We start from the raw sequence: 18,970 nt of genomic DNA on the forward strand, positions 1-18,970 counted from the left end.
GGGGACACCCCGATCGGTTTGCACGATTCGTCCAAAATGTACGATTCGTGCGAAAAGTCCGGTTCGTTCGGGACTTAGTTTCTCGCTTCGAACGAAATGCACGATTCGTCCAAAATGTACGATTCGTGCGAAAAGTCCGGTTCGTTCAGGACTTAGTTTCTCTGTTCGAACGAAACGCACGATTCGTCTAAGAGGGACGATTCGTCCATAACGCACGATTCGATCGTACGGTTAAGAAGGAATCGTACGACTGAAGGGAAGAATGCAACTTTATGAACCGTCGCCGTCCAGCCGGCAGAGTATGAGTGTACGGTCCAGAGTATAAGTCTTTCGACGGGAACCGGTTGGACATTTCATCCGCCTGTTCGTTCCCGTAAGATACCCTGTATATTACCGGGTGTCGCCGACCACTCGGCCGCATAATCGGTATCTTTAAGAGCATGCACGATTCGGCTTGGTCGAATCGTGCTTATAAGAATTTTCAAATGCTACACAGCTTTGCCGCGGGTCGGTGTCTTTGACCGAATGGCCCTTACGCGGTACACGCCTTGTAGGCGTGAATGAAAAGTCCCGTGTGTTTTACCTGCCATCTTATTTGTAGGTGTGCAGGAAAATACGAACAAACACACACGGAACATTACCTTTGCTCAGCATCTAGACTCTCGATGCTGAGTGAACAGAATTAAAATTTATGCACGTTCGGCTTGTTCGAATCGTGATTAAAAATTATATTACATATCCACACAGCATTACCGCGGGTCGGTGTCTTTGACCGAATGACCCTTATGCGGTGCGCGCCTTTTAGGCGTTGAATGATAAGTTCCGTCGTGCTTTGCCTGCCATCTTCTTTGTAGAAGGTGTGCAGATAAAACCCAATATATATGCAAACACACGGACTTTATCTTTACTGAGCATCAACTCTCTCGATTCCGAGTGAGAATTAAAATTATGCACGTTTCGACTTTATCGAATCGTGATGGAAAAGACTACTATATGTCTACACAGCATTACCGCGGGTCGGTGTCTTTGACCGAATGGCCCTTACGCGGTACGCCTCTTTTGGCGATTAATAAATAGTTCCGTCGTGTTTGACTGCCATCTTTGAAATAGGTGTGCAGAAAAATCACAATACACACACGGAATATTTGTTTTACTCGGCATCAGCACTTTTGGTGCCGAGTGACGAGAGTCAATCTCTAAGCACGTTTCGTCTTTATCGAATCGTGATTACCAAGACTATTACATGTCAATACAACATTACCGCGGGTCGGAGTCTTTGACCGAATGGCCCTTACGCGGTGCGAACGCCTTTTAGGCGTGAATGAAAAGTTCCGTCGTGTTTACTGCCATCTTTGAAATAGGTGTGCAGAAAAATCACAATACATACACGGAATATTTGTTTCACTCGGCATCAGCACTTTTGGTGCCGAGTGACGAGAGTCAATCTCTAAGCACGTTTCGTCTTTATCGAATCGTGATTACCAAGACTATTACATGTCAATACAACATTACCGCGGGTCGGAGTCTTTGACCGAATGGCCCTTACGCGGTGCGAACGCCTTTTAGGCGTGAATGAAAAGTTCCGTCGTGTTTACTGCCATCTTTGAAATAGGTGTGCAGAAAAATCACAATACACACACGGAATATTTGTTTTACTCGGCATCAGCACTCTAGATGCCGAGTGACGAGAGTCAATCTCTATGCACGTTTCGGCTTTATCGAATCGTGATTACCAAGAATAATACATGCTTACACAGCATTACCGCGGGTCGCTGTCTTTGACAAAATGGCCCTTACGCGGTACGCCAGTTTTTGGCGATGAATAAATAGTTCCGTCGTGTTTGCTTGCCATCTTTTTTGAAGAAGGTGTGCAGAACAATGATAACACAGACGGGACAGTCTCTTTATTTTGCATCAACTCTCTTGATGCAGAACGATGAGAATTGAACTTTATGCACGTTCGGCTTGATCGAATCGTGATTAAAAATTATATTACATATCCACACAGCATTACCGCGGGTCGGTGTCTTTGACCGAATGACCCTTATGCGGTGCGCGCCTTTGAGGCGTTGAATGATAAGTTCCGTCGTGCTTTGCCTGCCATCTTCTTTGTAGAAGGTGTGCAGATAAAACCCAATATATATGCAAACACACGGAGCTTTATCTTTACTGAGCATCAACTCTCTCGATTCCGAGTGAGAATTAAAATTATGCACGTTTCGGCTTTATCGAATCGTGATTAAACAGACTACTATATGTCTACACAGCATTACCGCGGGTCGGTGTCTTTGACCGAATGGCCCTTACGCGGTACGCCTTTTTTTGGCGATTAATAAATAGTTCCGTCGTGTTTGACTGCCATCTTTGAAATAGGTGTGCAGAAAAATCACAATACACACACGGAATATTTGTTTTACTCGGCATCAGCACTCTTGGTGCCGAGTGACGAGAGTCAATCTCTAAGCACGTTTCGTCTTTATCGAATCGTGATTACCAAGACTATTACATGTCAATACAACATTACCGCGGGTCGGAGTCTTTGACCGAATGGCCCTTACGCGGTGCGAACGCCTTTTAGGCGTGAATGAAAAGTTCCGTCGTGTTTACTGCCATCTTTGAAATAGGTGTGCAGAAAAATCACAATACACACACGGAATATTTGTTTTACTCGGCATCAGCACTCTCGGTGCCGAGTGACGAGAGTCAATCTCTAAGCACGTTTCGTCTTTATCGAATCGTGATTACCAAACTATTACATGTCAATACAGCATTACCGCGGGTCGGAGTCTTTGACCGAATGGCCCTTACGCGGTGCGAACGCCTTTTAGGCGTGAATGAAAAGTTCCGTCGTGTTTACTGCCATCTTTGAAATAGGTGTGCAGAAAAATCACAATACACACACGGAATATTTGTCTTACTCGGCATCAGCACTCTCGGTGCCGAGTGACGAGAGTCAATCTCTAAGCACGTTTCGTCTTTATCGAATCGTGATTACCAAACTATTACATGTCAATACAACATTACCGCGGGTCGGAGTCTTTGACCGAATGGCCCTTACGCGGTGCGCGCCTTTTAGGCGTTGAATGGAGACTTCCCTCGTGTTTTGTTTCCATCTTTTTCGTTTAATATTTTTCTGTCTCAGGTTAGAACACATTAGTTTATAATATTTATTGGTATATGTTATTATTATTATATGTAATTTATTTATTGAAATACTTATAATATTAGTACTAGAATATTAGAAATACTTATAACACTACTATAAACATCTTATACATACCTATAAACATCTATTACTACACACTATTTATTATCTATTTATTATAAGCATATATATTTAAGCGGTTTTTATTGTTTTATGTATTTTTATCGATTATATATATTTTTATTTATTGAAACAATTATTATTATAAAACGCAAGTATTACCGAGCGAGTGGCTGTATATTTCTGTATTTTTATAATTATTAGTTATATTTCAACAGTTGAATAAATTTGATTATAACAAAATTTTTAATTAATTTTCTAAGAGATCTCTGAAAGCTTTTCCGTCGCACTTTCGTTAGCTATCATTCGTATTTATCCTTACTTACTTTCATTTATACTTTTACTAATTACATACTTTTATTAACTTATATTAATGCATATTCTGGGGTGGGTACCTCGAGTGTGGGACTGTGAGCGGTTTGCCATCCCGGCATATTTAGTGCTTATTTTCTCTATTTCTTTCCTTCTCCTATTTTATTTTTTTTTTATACATTTATATTCACTTATAAATATTTATTTAATACTATATATATTTCTATTACATGTATTTACATTTATTATAAATATTTATTTAATCCTATATATATTTCTGTTATATGCATTTATATTTATTTATGTATTTCTATTAATTACATATATATTTCTATTTATTATTCTTTTCTCCTTTTTCTACTTTTCTTTTACAAAGTCTGTTTATTATATATCGTTGTGGAATTTTTATGCGGGAGTTAAAGGAACCTCTCCGCATGTAATTTTTATTATATGCTGGGAGGGTATGTCTCCTTGCTTCCGTACGCGAATGATAGGGAAAACACTCCCGCGTGTGACGGCCGGCACAAGCCTGAGTGTTCGCGGTCGCGAGACTAAGTCCTACCGAGGACTGCGTTTTGATTTTTGAAATTGAAATATAGACACGACCGGTCGTGTCTCGAGATGTCTGAAGTTGACGGTGTGGACGGTTTAATTTTCTGATAAGCCTGATACTCCCAAAACGGAAAGGCATCTCGAACGCGAATCTTAGAGTAGAGTCCCCGTTAGCCCGTGGGTCCTCAGGTGCAGCAACCTCCTCGCGGTAGGACCTGGGTCGGTAATACTTGCGAAATATCGAAATCTATGTCTTAGTTATATTTAAAATCTAACTAAATTATACATATAATTATTAAACGCAAGTATTACCGAGCGAATGGCTGCATGCTTCAAAGAATTTTCCAAAATCTTTTCTATGTAATTCCAAATTATATTTTACATTGTTTCTAACATATTCGATACATTCAGCAATAATTCACAGTCATTTCTATTCATTGAAATGCATAGCTATTTAATAGTTGAAACTTATATAATATATAAATTATTTTAGCTTCTCTCGGGTGGGACCCTTGGGAGGGGCCCTCGGGTGTGGGCCTTAGGCGGGTTTCGTTCTCTCGCTAGGAAAAAATTAAACACATTTATAGTGCTCTGAATTTTATCTAGTGAAGTGATCTTCGAGAGAGAAATTATAATACTGCTAATAGAGTTCTAAGTTTTCTATCTTTCTCTCGGACATGTTCCGTGTTTCTTTTCTTCGTTTTTTCTTTTTTCTTTCCTTCTTGTTCTTTTAACTTTTTTTCTGTTTCGGGTTCGATCATCGAAGAAATTATCATCATCGTGAAATATAATCATCGTGAAATTAATTTTTACAGGAAAGTTTTAATCTAATAATCGTGTATAATCGTATAATACAATCGTATATTTGTTTTCTTCTTATTTTATTTAATCATTAATAATTAATTTTTTAATTATTATTATTTATTGTTTAATTGTATTTTGATCTTAAATGTAAAATAGCTTTTTTCATATAATATTGCATATTATTATTATTTTTGCATATAATTATCTCTTTTTCTGTTTCAGTTTAGGTGATCGCTGGACCTATCATCGTGGGATTTTTACACGGAAGTTAAAGGAACCTCTTTGCATATAATCTCTATTATATAGGAATTATATAGCAGAAAGGGTATGTCTCCTTGCTTCCGTACGCGAATGATAGGGAAAAAACACTCATGAGCGTGATGGCCGACACGCGCATGGGTGTTTCGCGGTCGCGAGATTAAGTCCTACCGAGGACTCCGTTTTGTTCTTTGAAATATCGAAATAGACACGACCGGTCGTGTCTCGAGATGTCTGAAGCCGACGGTGTGGACAGTGGAGCAATCTGTAAGCGGGGTTTTACACATCTCCAGTTTGCTGAGAAGCCCGAAGCTCCCGAAGCGGAAAGGCATCTCGGTCGTGAATTTTAGAGTAGTAGAATCTCCGTTAGTCCGCGTATCGCCAAGGACCACCATGGAGGGATTTAGATTTTTACACGGGTGTTTAAAGTATCGTTCTACCTCAGGCGTAGAAGGATTTCTTTTCTCCCGTTCGGGCAAGATAGAAGGACACTCGCTTATGTCGGCTGGCATAGGCGTTGGTGTTCTCGGGCGCGATTAAGTCCTAAATTGGCTCTAACGTACTCAACATACTCGCGTGAGTGTTACCGGAATACTTGCGTAAGTATCTGTGGGTGCGGTAGGATTCAATTTTGGGTTCCGGCGTTTGTCGCGAAAGCACGATCGGTCGTGCTCAAGTGGTGATCGAAGCTTCCGATGTTGGATAGTTGAGCTATGCGTAAGTCGGTTCCCAAATGCGGAGACGCATGGGGCTGCAATTTTAGCGTTTGGAGGCTTGAATTCGTCGGGAGTGGAGGTCGCCCCGTTGCTTTGCTTTCTTGATAGTAGTTTAGTAGTAAAAGATAGAGTCCCCGTTAGTCCGTGGGTCTCCACATGCAGCAACCTCCACGCGGTGGGACCTGGGTCGGGAAGTACTTGTGTTTCGTCAAAATCTTATGGGTGTGTTACAAGTATTACCGAGCGAATGGGCTGCATATATTTCAACATTTTTCCAAAAGATCCTTTCCATTAAATTCAAACTAAATTTCAGTCATTTCCATTTATTGTAAGACGCATAGCTATGTAATAATTATTCGAGATTAATTATAATAGTTTCTCTCGGGTGGGACCCATGAGAGTGGGCTCATGGGCGTGGGCTTCTGTGCGGGTCTTCTTTCTGTACCGAAAAATCGAGCTGGATTTTTGTACTCTGGTTTTCATCGGTAACTACCTTCTATGTCCATCTTTTCTTCTCAATTTCATCTTTTCCACACATGCGTGTGTTCCATTGCATGTAACGGATATTCTTTTCTTTCTTTTCTGCTCCATTCATTTCACGTGTGCGCACGTCTGGTTTTCTTCTCCTTTTCTTCTCTTTCTCTTCTTCTTTTCCTCTTCTTCGCGAATCTCCGATATATCCGCGCGGGATACGGGTAGGATAGGAAGAACATTCACACGTGTGTCGGCGGGCACAGACGTGATGTTCTCGGGCGCGAATAAAAGTCCTACGGTAATGGACTTCGTTTGATTGCTAGGACGAATAAATGACTGGTCGTGTGTCGGTTTATGTGCTTCCGAGTAGTATGGTATGCTATCCGTAAGCGTGGACTGACCCTCCTCCAGTTAGCTGCCTGAAATCTTGGTTAGTATATGGACGTCGCGAACGCGGAATTAGAGTCACCGTTATTTTAACACTCACGGGAGTGTTCGGGCGCGATTAAAAGTCCTACCGGGGACTTCGTTTTATAGAACGCCGATTATTTGATCACGCCGGTCACGCGAATTTTAGAGTAGAGACCCCGTTAGACCGTGGGTCTCCAACTGCAGCAACCTCCACGCGGTGGGACCTGGGTCGGAAGTACTTGCGTTTCGTCAACATCTTATAGTGTGCAAGTATTGCCGAGCAAATGGCTGCGTTCTGTAAGGCTTTTCTAAAATTTCTTCTATGGAATTCAAAATTGAACATCGAAGAACATACTCATTGAAAGGCACAGCTATGTAATAATTGAAATAATTATTCGAGATTAATTATTATAGTTTCTTTCGGGTGGGTCCCTTGGGATGGGCCTTTGGGCGTGGGCTTCTGTGCGGGTCTCCTTTCAGTACCGAAAAACCCAGCTTGATTTTCGTACTCTGATTTTGGCCGAGTGTAGCGATGTTCTACGTGCACATCTTTTCTTTTCAATTTCATCTTCTTCATATGTTCGTATTTCATTCCACCTTACAGATATTCTTTTTCTCTCTTTCCTTCTGCGTTCTACCGTTTTCACCTGCGCGCACGTTCCGGCTTCTTTTTCTTCTCTTTCTCTTTCTCATTTCCTCTTCTCCACGGATTTCGATACATCGGCGTAAGTCCGTCCGATGTATCGTCGAATGGTTTGGATCATAATCCATCGTTAAACGCGAATACGGGTAGGATAGAAAGAATATTCGCACGTGTGTCGGCGGGCACAGGTGTGATGTTCCCGGGCGCGATTAAAAGTCCTACGATAATGGACTTCGTTTGATTGCTAAAAACGAACGAATGGACCGGTCGTGATACGGTCATCGGATGACTGTAGAGTGAGACGGTCTATGTGCTACTGAGGAGGATGGTCTATGGCTATTTGTAAGGATGTTCAATCCGTTGATTGACCCACCTTATATCTATAGTCACCTGAGTCCATGGTGAGGTGTATGCAACCCCGCGGGACCGCGAATTAGAGTAGAGTCACCGTTATTCTAACACTCACGTGAGTGTTCGGGCGCGATTAAAGGTCCTACCGTGGATCTCGTTTTATTGTTCGAAATGCGAAGGGCACGGACGGTCGTGCTGAAAGGCGGGATGTGGGCATCCGAGGCTGACGGCCTCAACGTTATCCCTAGTAGGATACCGTTGCGGACTGGATGTCCCTGTTCGCTCATGTTACCTCGCGAACGCCGGGAACGCGGATTTTAGAATAGAGTTGCCCTTATACTAACACCACGTGAGTGTTCGGGCGCGAATTAAGTGTCCTACCGTGGACTTAGTTTTATTTGCTTGATATATAAATAAGATTACGCCGGTAATGCGTATTTGAAAGTAGAGTCATTCGGATACTCACGTGAGTGTCCGAGCGCGATTAAAAGTCCTACCGGGGACTTCGTTTTATTTGTTCGGCGATTATTTGTTCACGTCGGTCTCGCGAATCTTAAAGAGTAGAGTCCCCGTTAGCTCGTGGGTCCCCAGATGCAGCTACCTCCAAGCGGTGGGACCTGGGTCGGTAGTACTTGCGAAATATCGAAATCTATGTCTTAATTATATTTAAAATCTGTAACTAAATTATATGTATCATGTAACTAAAACCTATAACTTAATTATATATAAAATTATAAGATGCAAGTACTACCGGGCGAATGGCTGCATATTTCAATGTTTCTTCAATAACACAAAAGTATGTTATTTTAGAATCAAACTCTCGGAGGACTGACAATTTACCACCAGGAATGGACTTAGATAATTTCGCACTTTGCGGGGACTTTGACAATCTATCTCCACGACTGGACTTAGAAATTTTCGCACTCTCGGAGGACTTTGACAATCTACTACCAGGAATGGACTTAGAAATTTTTACAGCTTCTGGGGACTTTGACAATCTACCACCACGAGAGGACTTAGAAATTTTCGCACTCTCGGAGGACTTTGACAATCTATCTCCAAGACTGCACTTAGAAATTTTCGCACCTTGCGGGGACTTTGACAATCTATCTCCAAGACTGGACTTAGAAATTTTCGCACTTTCGGAGGACTTTGACAATCTACCACCAGGAATGGACTTAGAAATTTTCGCACCTTGCGGGGACTTTGACAATCTATCTCCAAGACTGGACTCAGAAATTTTCGCACTTTCGGAGGACTTTGACAATCTACCACCAGGAATGGACTTAGAAATTTTTGCACCTTCTGGGGACTTTGACAATCTACCACCACGAGAGGACTTAGAAATTTCGCAGGATGCCACTGGAGCGAGTATTGACGACGATTTTACGCAAGTACAATGTGGTATCACTCATATTTTCGTAATTCTATACTATTTCTTTTGTTTCAGATTTCGCTCTGCTCTTTGGAAGGACCTTGACAATCTATCTCCACGACTGGACTTAGAAATTTTCGCAATTTCGGAGGACTTTGACAATCTACCACCAGGAATGGACTTAGATATTTTCGCACTTTGCGGGGACTTTGACAATCTATCTCCACGACTGGACTTAGAAATTTTCGCACTCTCGAAGGACTTTGACAATCTACCATCAGGAATGGACTTAGAAATTTTTGTACCTTCCGGGGACTTTGACAATCTACCACCACGAGAGGACTTAGAAATTTTCGCACTCTCGGAGGACTTTGACAATCTACTACCAGGAATGGACTTAGAAATTTTTACAGCTTCTGGGGACTTTGACAATCTACCACCACGAGAGGACTTAGAAATTTTCGCACCTTGCGGGGACTTTGACAATCTATCTCCAAGACTGGACTTAGAAATTTTCGCACTTTCGGAGGACTTTGACAATCTACTACCAGGAATGGACTTAGAAATTTTTGCACCTTCTGGGGACTTTGACAATCTACCACCACGAGAGGAATTAGAAATTTCGCAGGATGCCACTGGAGCGAGTATTGACGACGATTTTACGCAAGTGCAATGTGGTATCACTCATATTTTCGTAATTCTATACTACTTTTGTTTCAGATTTCGCTCTGCTCTTTGGAAGGACCTTGACAATCTATCTCCACGACTGGACTTAGAAATTTTCGCACTCTCGAAGGACTTTGACAATCTACCATCAGGAATGGACTTAGAAATTTTTGTACCTTCCGGGGACTTTGACAATCTACCACCACGAGAGGACTTAGAAATTTTCGCACTCTCGGAGGACTTTGACAATCTACTACCAGGAATGGACTTAGAAATTTTTACAGCTTCTGGGGACTTTGACAATCTACCACCACGAGAGGACTTAGAAATTTTCGCACTCTCGGAGGACTTCGACAATCTATCTCCAAGACTAGACTTAGAAATTTTCGCACTCTCGGAGGACTTTGACAATCTACTACCAGGAATGGACTTAGAAATTTTTGCAGCTTCTGGGGACTTTGACAATCTACCACCACGAGAGGACTTAGAAATTTTCGCACTCTCGGAGGACTTTGACAATCTATCTCCAAGACTGGACTTAGAAATTTTCGCACCTTGCGGGGACTTTGACAATCTATCTCCAAGACTGGACTTAGAAATTTTCGCACTTTCGGAGGACTTTGACAATCTACTACCAGGAATGGACTTAGAAATTTCGCAGGATGCCACTGGAGCGAGTATTGACGACGATTTTACGCAAGTACAATGTGGTATCACTCATATTTTCGTAATTCTATACTATTTCTTTTGTTTCAGATTTCGCTCTGCTCTTTGGAAGGACCTTGACAATCTATCTCCACGACTGGACTCAGAAATTTTCGCACTTTCGGAGGACTTTGACAATCTACCACCAGGAATGGACTTAGAAATTTTTGCACCTTCTGGGGACTTTGACAATCTACCACCACGAGAGGACTTAGAAATTTCGCAGGATGCCACTGGAGCGAGTATTGACGACGATTTTACGCAAGTACAATGTGGTATCACTCATATTTTCGTAATTCTATACTATTTCTTTTGTTTCAGATTTCGCTCTGCTCTTTGGAAGGACCTTGACAATCTATCTCCACGACTGGACTTAGAAATTTTCGCAATTTCGGAGGACTTTGACAATCTACCACCAGGAATGGACTTAGATATTTTCGCACTTTGCGGGGACTTTGACAATCTATCTCCACGACTGGACTTAGAAATTTTCGCACTCTCGAAGGACTTTGACAATCTACCATCAGGAATGGACTTAGAAATTTTTGTACCTTCCGGGGACTTTGACAATCTACCACCACGAGAGGACTTAGAAATTTTCGCACTCTCGGAGGACTTTGACAATCTACTACCAGGAATGGACTTAGAAATTTTTACAGCTTCTGGGGACTTTGACAATCTACCACCACGAGAGGACTTAGAAATTTTCGCACTCTCGGAGGACTTTGACAATCTATCTCCAAGACTAGACTTAGAAATTTTCGCACTCTCGGAGGACTTTGACAATCTACTACCAGGAATGGACTTAGAAATTTTTGCAGCTTCTGGGGACTTTGACAATCTACCACCACGAGAGGACTTAGAAATTTTCGCACTCTCGGAGGACTTTGACAATCTATCTCCAAGACTGGACTTAGAAATTTTCGCACCTTGCGGGGACTTTGACAATCTATCTCCAAGACTGGACTTAGAAATTTTCGCACTTTCGGAGGACTTTGACAATCTACTACCAGGAATGGACTTAGAAATTTCGCAGGATGCCACTGGAGCGAGTATTGACGACGATTTTACGCAAGTACAATGTGGTATCACTCATATTTTCGTAATTCTATACTATTTCTTTTGTTTCAGATTTCGCTCTGCTCTTTGGAAGGACCTTGACAATCTATCTCCACGACTGGACTTAGAAATTTTCGCAATTTCGGAGGACTTTGACAATCTATCTCCACGACTGGACTTAGAAATTTTCGCACTCTCGAAGGACTTTGACAATCTACCATCAGGAATGGACTTAGAAATTTTTGTACCTTCCGGGGACTTTGACAATCTACCACCACGAGAGGACTTAGAAATTTTCGCACTCTCGGAGGACTTTGACAATCTACTACCAGGAATGGACTTAGAAATTTTTACAGCTTCTGGGGACTTTGACAATCTACCACCACGAGAGGACTTAGAAATTTTCGCACTCTCGGAGGACTTTGACAATCTATCTCCAAGACTAGACTTAGAAATTTTCGCACTCTCGGAGGACTTTGACAATCTACTACCAGGAATGGACTTAGAAATTTTTGCAGCTTCTGGGGACTTTGACAATCTACCACCACGAGAGGACTTAGAAATTTTCGCACTCTCGGAGGACTTTGACAATCTATCTCCAAGACTGGACTTAGAAATTTTCGCACCTTGCGGGGACTTTGACAATCTATCTCCAAGACTGGACTTAGAAATTTTCGCACTTTCGGAGGACTTTGACAATCTACTACCAGGAATGGACTTAGAAATTTCGCAGGATGCCACTGGAGCGAGTATTGACGACGATTTTACGCAAGTACAATGTGGTATCACTCATATTTTCGTAATTCTATACTATTTCTTTTGTTTCAGATTTCGCTCTGCTCTTTGGAAGGACCTTGACAATCTATCTCCACGACTGGACTTAGAAATTTTCGCAATTTCGGAGGACTTTGACAATCTACCACCAGGAATGGACTTAGAAATTTTCGCACCTTGCGGGGACTTTGACAATCTATCTCCAAGACTGGACTTAGAAATTTTCGCACTCTCGAAGGACTTTGACAATTTACCACCAGGAATGGACTTAGAAATTTTTGCACCTTCTGGGGACTTTGACAATCTACCACCACGAGAGTAGTTAGAAATTTCGCAGGATGCCACTGGAGCGAGTATTGACGACGATTTTACGCAAGTACAATGTGGTATCACTCATATTTTCGTAATTCCATACTATTTCTTTTGTTTCAGATTTCGCTCTGCTCTTTGGAAGGACCTTGACAATCTATCTCCACGACTGGACTTAGAAATTTTCGCAATTTCGGAGGACTTTGACAATTTACCATCAGGAATGGACTTAGAAATTTTTGTACCTTCCGGGGACTTTGACAATCTACCACCACGAGAGGACTTAGAAATTTTCGCACTCTCGGAGGACTTTGACAATCTACCACCAGGTATGGACTTAGAAATTTTTGTACCTTCCGGGGACTTTGACAATCTACCACCACGAGAGGACTTAGAAATTTCGCAGGATGCCACTGGAGCGAGTATTGACGACGATTTTACGCAAGTACAATGTGGTATCACTCATATTTTCGTAATTCTATACTATTTCTTTTGTTTCAGATTTCGCTCTGCTCTTTGGAAGGACCTTGACAATCTATCTCCACGACTGGACTTAGAAATTTTCGCAATTTCGGAGGACTTTGACAATCTACCACCAGGAATGGACTTAGAAATAATTGCACCTTCCGGGGACTTTGACAATCTACTACCAGGAATGGACTTAGAAATTTTTGCAGCTTCTGGGGACTTTGACAAACTATCTCCACGACTGGACTTAGAAATTTTCGCACTCTCGGAGGACTTTGACAATCTACTACCAGGAATGGACTTAGAAATTTTTGCACCTTCCGGGGACTTTGACAATCTACCACCACGAGAGGACTTAGAAATTTTCGCACTCTCGGAGGACTTTGACAATCTATCTCCAAGACTGGACTTAGAAATTTTCGCACCTTGCGGGGACTTTGACAATCTATCTCCAAGACTGGACTTAGAAATTTTCGCACTTTCGGAGGACTTTGACAATCTACTACCAGGAATGGACTTAGAAATTTCGCAGGATGCCACTGGAGCGAGTATTGACGACGATTTTACGCAAGTACAATGTGGTATCACTCATATTTTCGTAATTCTATACTATTTCTTTTGTTTCAGATTTCGCTCTGCTCTTTGGAAGGACCTTGACAATCTATCTCCACGACTGGACTTAGAAATTTTCGCAATTTCGGAGGACTTTGACAATCTATCTCCACGACTGGACTTAGAAATTTTCGCACTCTCGAAGGACTTTGACAATCTACCATCAGGAATGGACTTAGAAATTTTTGTACCTTCCGGGGACTTTGACAATCTACCACCACGAGAGGACTTAGAAATTTTCGCACTCTCGGAGGACTTTGACAATCTACTACCAGGAATGGACTTAGAAATTTTTACAGCTTCTGGGGACTTTGACAATCTACCACCACGAGAGGACTTAGAAATTTTCGCACTCTCGGAGGACTTTGACAATCTATCTCCAAGACTAGACTTAGAAATTTTCGCACTCTCGGAGGACTTTGACAATCTACTACCAGGAATGGACTTAGAAATTTTTGCAGCTTCTGGGGACTTTGACAATCTACCACCACGAGAGGACTTAGAAATTTTCGCACTCTCGGAGGACTTTGACAATCTATCTCCAAGACTGGACTTAGAAATTTTCGCACCTTGCGGGGACTTTGACAATCTATCTCCAAGACTGGACTTAGAAATTTTCGCACTTTCGGAGGACTTTGACAATCTACTACCAGGAATGGACTTAGAAATTTCGCAGGATGCCACTGGAGCGAGTATTGACGACGATTTTACGCAAGTACAATGTGGTATCACTCATATTTTCGTAATTCTATACTATTTCTTTTGTTTCAGATTTCGCTCTGCTCTTTGGAAGGACCTTGACAATCTATCTCCACGACTGGACTTAGAAATTTTCGCAATTTCGGAGGACTTTGACAATCTACCACCAGGAATGGACTTAGAAATTTTCGCACCTTGCGGGGACTTTGACAATCTATCTCCAAGACTGGACTTAGAAATTTTCGCACTCTCGAAGGACTTTGACAATTTACCACCAGGAATGGACTTAGAAATTTTTGCACCTTCTGGGGACTTTGACAATCTACCACCACGAGAGTAGTTAGAAATTTCGCAGGATGCCACTGGAGCGAGTATTGACGACGATTTTACGCAAGTACAATGTGGTATCACTCATATTTTCGTAATTCCATACTATTTCTTTTGTTTCAGATTTCGCTCTGCTCTTTGGAAGGACCTTGACAATCTATCTCCACGACTGGACTTAGAAATTTTCGCAATTTCGGAGGACTTTGACAATTTACCATCAGGAATGGACTTAGAAATTTTTGTACCTTCCGGGGACTTTGACAATCTACCACCACGAGAGGACTTAGAAATTTTCGCACTCTCGGAGGACTTTGACAATCTACCACCAGGTATGGACTTAGAAATTTTTGTACCTTCCGGGGACTTTGACAATCTACCACCACGAGAGGACTTAGAAATTTCGCAGGATGCCACTGGAGCGAGTATTGACGACGATTTTACGCAAGTACAATGTGGTATCACTCATATTTTCGTAATTCTATACTATTTCTTTTGTTTCAGATTTCGCTCTGCTCTTTGGAAGGACCTTGACAATCTATCTCCACGACTGGACTTAGAAATTTTCGCAATTTCGGAGGACTTTGACAATCTACCACCAGGAATGGACTTAGAAATAATTGCACCTTCCGGGGACTTTGACAATCTACTACCAGGAATGGACTTAGAAATTTTTGCAGCTTCTGGGGACTTTGACAAACTATCTCCACGACTGGACTTAGAAATTTTCGCACTCTCGGAGGACTTTGACAATCTACCACCAGGTATGGACTTAGAAATTTTTGTACCTTCCGGGGACTTTGACAATCTACCACCACGAGAGGACTTAGAAATTTTCGCACTCTCGGAGGACTTTGACAATCTACCACCAGGTATGGACTTAGAAATTTTTGTACCTTCTGGGGACTTTGACAATCTACCACCACGAGAGGACTTAGAAATTTTCGCAATCTCGGAGGACTTTGACAATCTATCTCCAAGGCTGGACTTAGAAATTTTCGCACTCTCGGAGGACTTTGACAATCTTCTACCAGGAATGGACTTAGAAATTTTTGCAGCTTCTGGGGACTTTGACAATCTACCACCACGAGAGGACTTAGAAATTTCGCAGGATGCCACTGGAGCGAGTATTGACGACGATTTTACGCAAGTGCAATGTGGTATCACTCATATTTTCGTAATTCTATACTACTTCTTTTGTTTCAGATTTCGCTCTGCTCTTTGGAAGGACCTTGACAATCTATCTCCACGACTGGACTTAGAAATTTTCGCAATTTCGGAGGACTTTGACAATTTACCACCAGGAATGGACTTAGAAATTTTTGTACCTTCCGGGGACTTTGACAATCTACCACCACGAGAGGACTTAGAAATTTTCGCACTCTCGGAGGACTTTGACAATCTACCACCAGGTATGGACTTAGAAATTTTTGTACCTTCCGGGGACTTTGACAATCTACCACCACGAGAGGACTTAGAAATTTTCGCACTCTCGGAGGACTTTGACAATCTACCACCAGGAATGGACTTAGAAATTTCGCAGGATGCCACTGGAGCGAGTATTGACGACGATTTTACGCAAGTGCAATGTGGTATCACTCATATTTTCGTAATTCTATACTACTTCTTTTGTTTCAGATTTCGCTCTGCTCTTTGGAAGGACCTTGACAATCTATCTCCACGACTGGACTTAGAAATTTTCGCACTCTCGAAGGACTTTGACAATTTATCACCAGGAATGGACTTAGAAATTTTTGTACCTTCCGGGGACTTTGACAATCTACCACCACGAGAGGACTTAGAAATTTTCGCACTCTCGGAGGACTTTGACAATCTACTACCAGGAATGGACTTAGAAATTTTTGCAGCTTCTGGGGACTTTGACAAACTATCTCCACGACTGGACTTAGAAATTTCGCAGTATGCCACTGGAGCGAGTATTGACGACGATTTTACGCAAGTACAATGTGGTATCACTCATATTTTCGTAATTCTATACTATTTCTTTTGTTTCAGATTTCGCTCTGCTCTTTGGAAGGACCTTGACAATCTATCTCCACGACTGGACTTAGAAATTTTCGCACTCTCGAAGGACTTTGACAATTTACCACCAGGAATGGACTTAGAAATTTTTGTACCTTCCGGGGACTTTGACAATCTACCACCACGAGAGGACTTAGAAATTTTCGCACTCTCGGAGGACTTTGACAATCTACTACCAGGAATGGACTTAGAAATTTTCGCACCTTGCGGGGACTTTGACAAACTGTCTCCACGACTGAACTTGGAAATTTTCGCTCTCTCGGAGGACTTTGTTAACCTGTCTTCACGACTGGACTTAGAATTGTATTATTTTGTATTTTTTTACTAGTTTATATTTTATTACTAGTTTGTATTTTATTAGTAGTTTGTATTTTATTAGTGGTTTGTATTTTATTAGTGGTTTGTGTTTTATTAGTAGTTTGTATTTTATTAGTAGTTTGTATTTTATTACTAGTTTGTATTTTTTTTTCAGAACCTCATTGCAATTGCGCACAACTTCAGAAACTCTGTCTTCCATCCTACATTGTTACGCGTACATATATTACTCATTTTTATTGTCAAAGTCGAGTTGTAAATTGCGAAGCAAGTTCTTTCTTTCGCTCGGTGGGATCGGATATTTTTCATTTTGATTTTTTCTTATAAATTTAAATTGGAAATTCAAATTATCCTAAATTAATTGTTCCGATTTAAAGTTCAAATTTCTTTCGGGTGGGTTGCCATCTCGGCATCTTCTACAGCGTTTTTTATCTTTTTCTTTGTTTTTACATTTTCTCTTTTTTCTTATTCTCATTTCTGTATAATAATTGAAGGAATTATTCGAGATTGTTTAGTTGAATTGAAGGAATTATTCGGCTACTTTCTCAGTATTTTGCAAAGAAACTCTTTCCTCTTTTCTTTTTCTTCTTTCTTTCTTTCTGCTCTTTTTCTTATTTTCTTCTTCTTTTAATCTTTTTCTGTTTCAGATTAGATCATCGAGAAATGGATCGTCGTTGGATTTCTACACAAAAGTTACTGAAACTTCGCTGCATATAATTGATATTCTTCTGTACGCGAATGATAGGGAAAACACTCACGCGCGTGTCGGTCGTCACGTACGTGAGTGTTCGCGGACGCGAGACTAAGTCCTGCTGAGGACTACGTTTTTGAAATCGAAATATAGACACGACCGGTCGTGTCTCGAGATGTCTAAAGTTGACGGTGTGGACGGTTTAATTTTCTGATAAGCCTGAAACTCCCGAAACGGAAAGGCATCTCGAACGCAAATCTTAGAATAGAGTCCCCGTTAGCTCGTGGGTCCCCAAATGCAGCAACCTCCTCGCGGTGGGACCTGGGTCGGTAGTACTTGCGATATATTGAAATCTATGTCTTAATTATATTTATAATTTAACTAAATTATACATATAATTATAAAACGCAAGTATTACCGAGCGAATGGCTGCATATTTCAATGTTTTTTCAATAACAGAAAAGTATGTTATTTTAGAATTAAATTGTAAGATGGGGATAATTTTCTTCGTGAATCGACAACAATGTCGGGTCTTTGAGCGACCTTTATAGTTCTTGCTTCAGTTTCGCTTTGCAGTTCTGCGATGGCTCCAAAACACTCGTCCCCCTCGTAGTAGGTCGAATAATGTCGTGAAGTTGATTGAAATTATTGTTGAATCGTTGAATCGATGAATCGTTGAATCGTTGAATCGTTGACTTAGTTTCTCTGTTCGAACGAAACGCACGATTCGTCCAAAATGTACGATTCGTGCGAAAAGTCCGGTTCGTTCAGGACTTAGTTTCTCTGTTCGAACGAAACGCACGGTTCGTCTAAGAGGGACGATTCGCACAAAGTGCGCGATCCGATCGAAATGTTAAGGAGGGGTCGTGCGAATAGGCGAGCGGTATATACCTACATTTCATATTGCTAATTACATTTCGCCTTTTATGTATATAATATAATTTAATGTATATAGTGTAATTATTTATTTAATATAATAATTATTGTATATAATATATATTTATATAATATATATTTATATTAATAATATATATTTATATTAATTATATAATGTATTTAATGTATATAATATAATATAAATTTTTCACATGTTAATCATCACATATATCATCTTATATATATGATAAAGAAAAACATTATCGGC

The 18,970-nt window shown here is 41.0% G+C and overlaps 1 protein-coding gene and 1 long non-coding RNA gene across 2 annotated transcripts; one reads left to right on the forward strand and one right to left on the reverse strand.

Moving 5' to 3' along the window:
- Nucleotides 1-435: 435 nt before the first annotated feature.
- LOC127070574 (uncharacterized) lies at nt 436-18,096 on the forward strand. The gene is made up of 7 exons (XM_051008699.1): nt 436-1,612; nt 2,374-9,628; nt 10,220-10,608; nt 12,823-13,297; nt 15,026-15,649; nt 15,812-17,123; nt 17,783-18,096. Exons 2-7 carry the CDS (start codon nt 8,545-8,547, stop codon nt 17,850-17,852), a joined length of 3,954 nt encoding a protein of 1,317 aa, XP_050864656.1. The 5' UTR covers nt 436-1,612; nt 2,374-8,544; the 3' UTR covers nt 17,853-18,096.
- On the reverse strand, nt 15,576-17,196 carry LOC127070575 (uncharacterized). Its single transcript, XR_007784582.1, has 3 exons — nt 17,024-17,196; nt 16,538-16,645; nt 15,576-15,673 (listed from the first exon to the last, which is right to left on the reverse strand). It is a non-coding gene; the product is annotated as an uncharacterized LOC127070575 (long non-coding RNA).
- Nucleotides 18,097-18,970: the final 874 nt, after the last annotated feature.

Source organism: Vespula vulgaris, chromosome 18, assembly GCF_905475345.1.
Source record: "Vespula vulgaris chromosome 18, iyVesVulg1.1, whole genome shotgun sequence".
NCBI classification, from domain to species: domain Eukaryota; kingdom Metazoa; phylum Arthropoda; class Insecta; order Hymenoptera; family Vespidae; genus Vespula; species Vespula vulgaris.

Bases quoted from the DNA above. Each gene is read 5' to 3' on its own strand.
- LOC127070574 (XM_051008699.1), top strand. From the start codon at position 8,545: ATGGCTGCATATTTCAATGTTTCTTCAATAACACAAAAGTATGTTATT. The intron at 10,609-12,822 runs CTTGACAATCTA...CTTTGGAAGGAC, and splicing joins GCTCTGCTCTTTGGAAGGAC to CTTGACAATCTATCTCCACG. The intron at 15,650-15,811 runs GTATGGACTTAG...ATCTTCTACCAG, and splicing joins CTTTGACAATCTACCACCAG to GAATGGACTTAGAAATTTTT.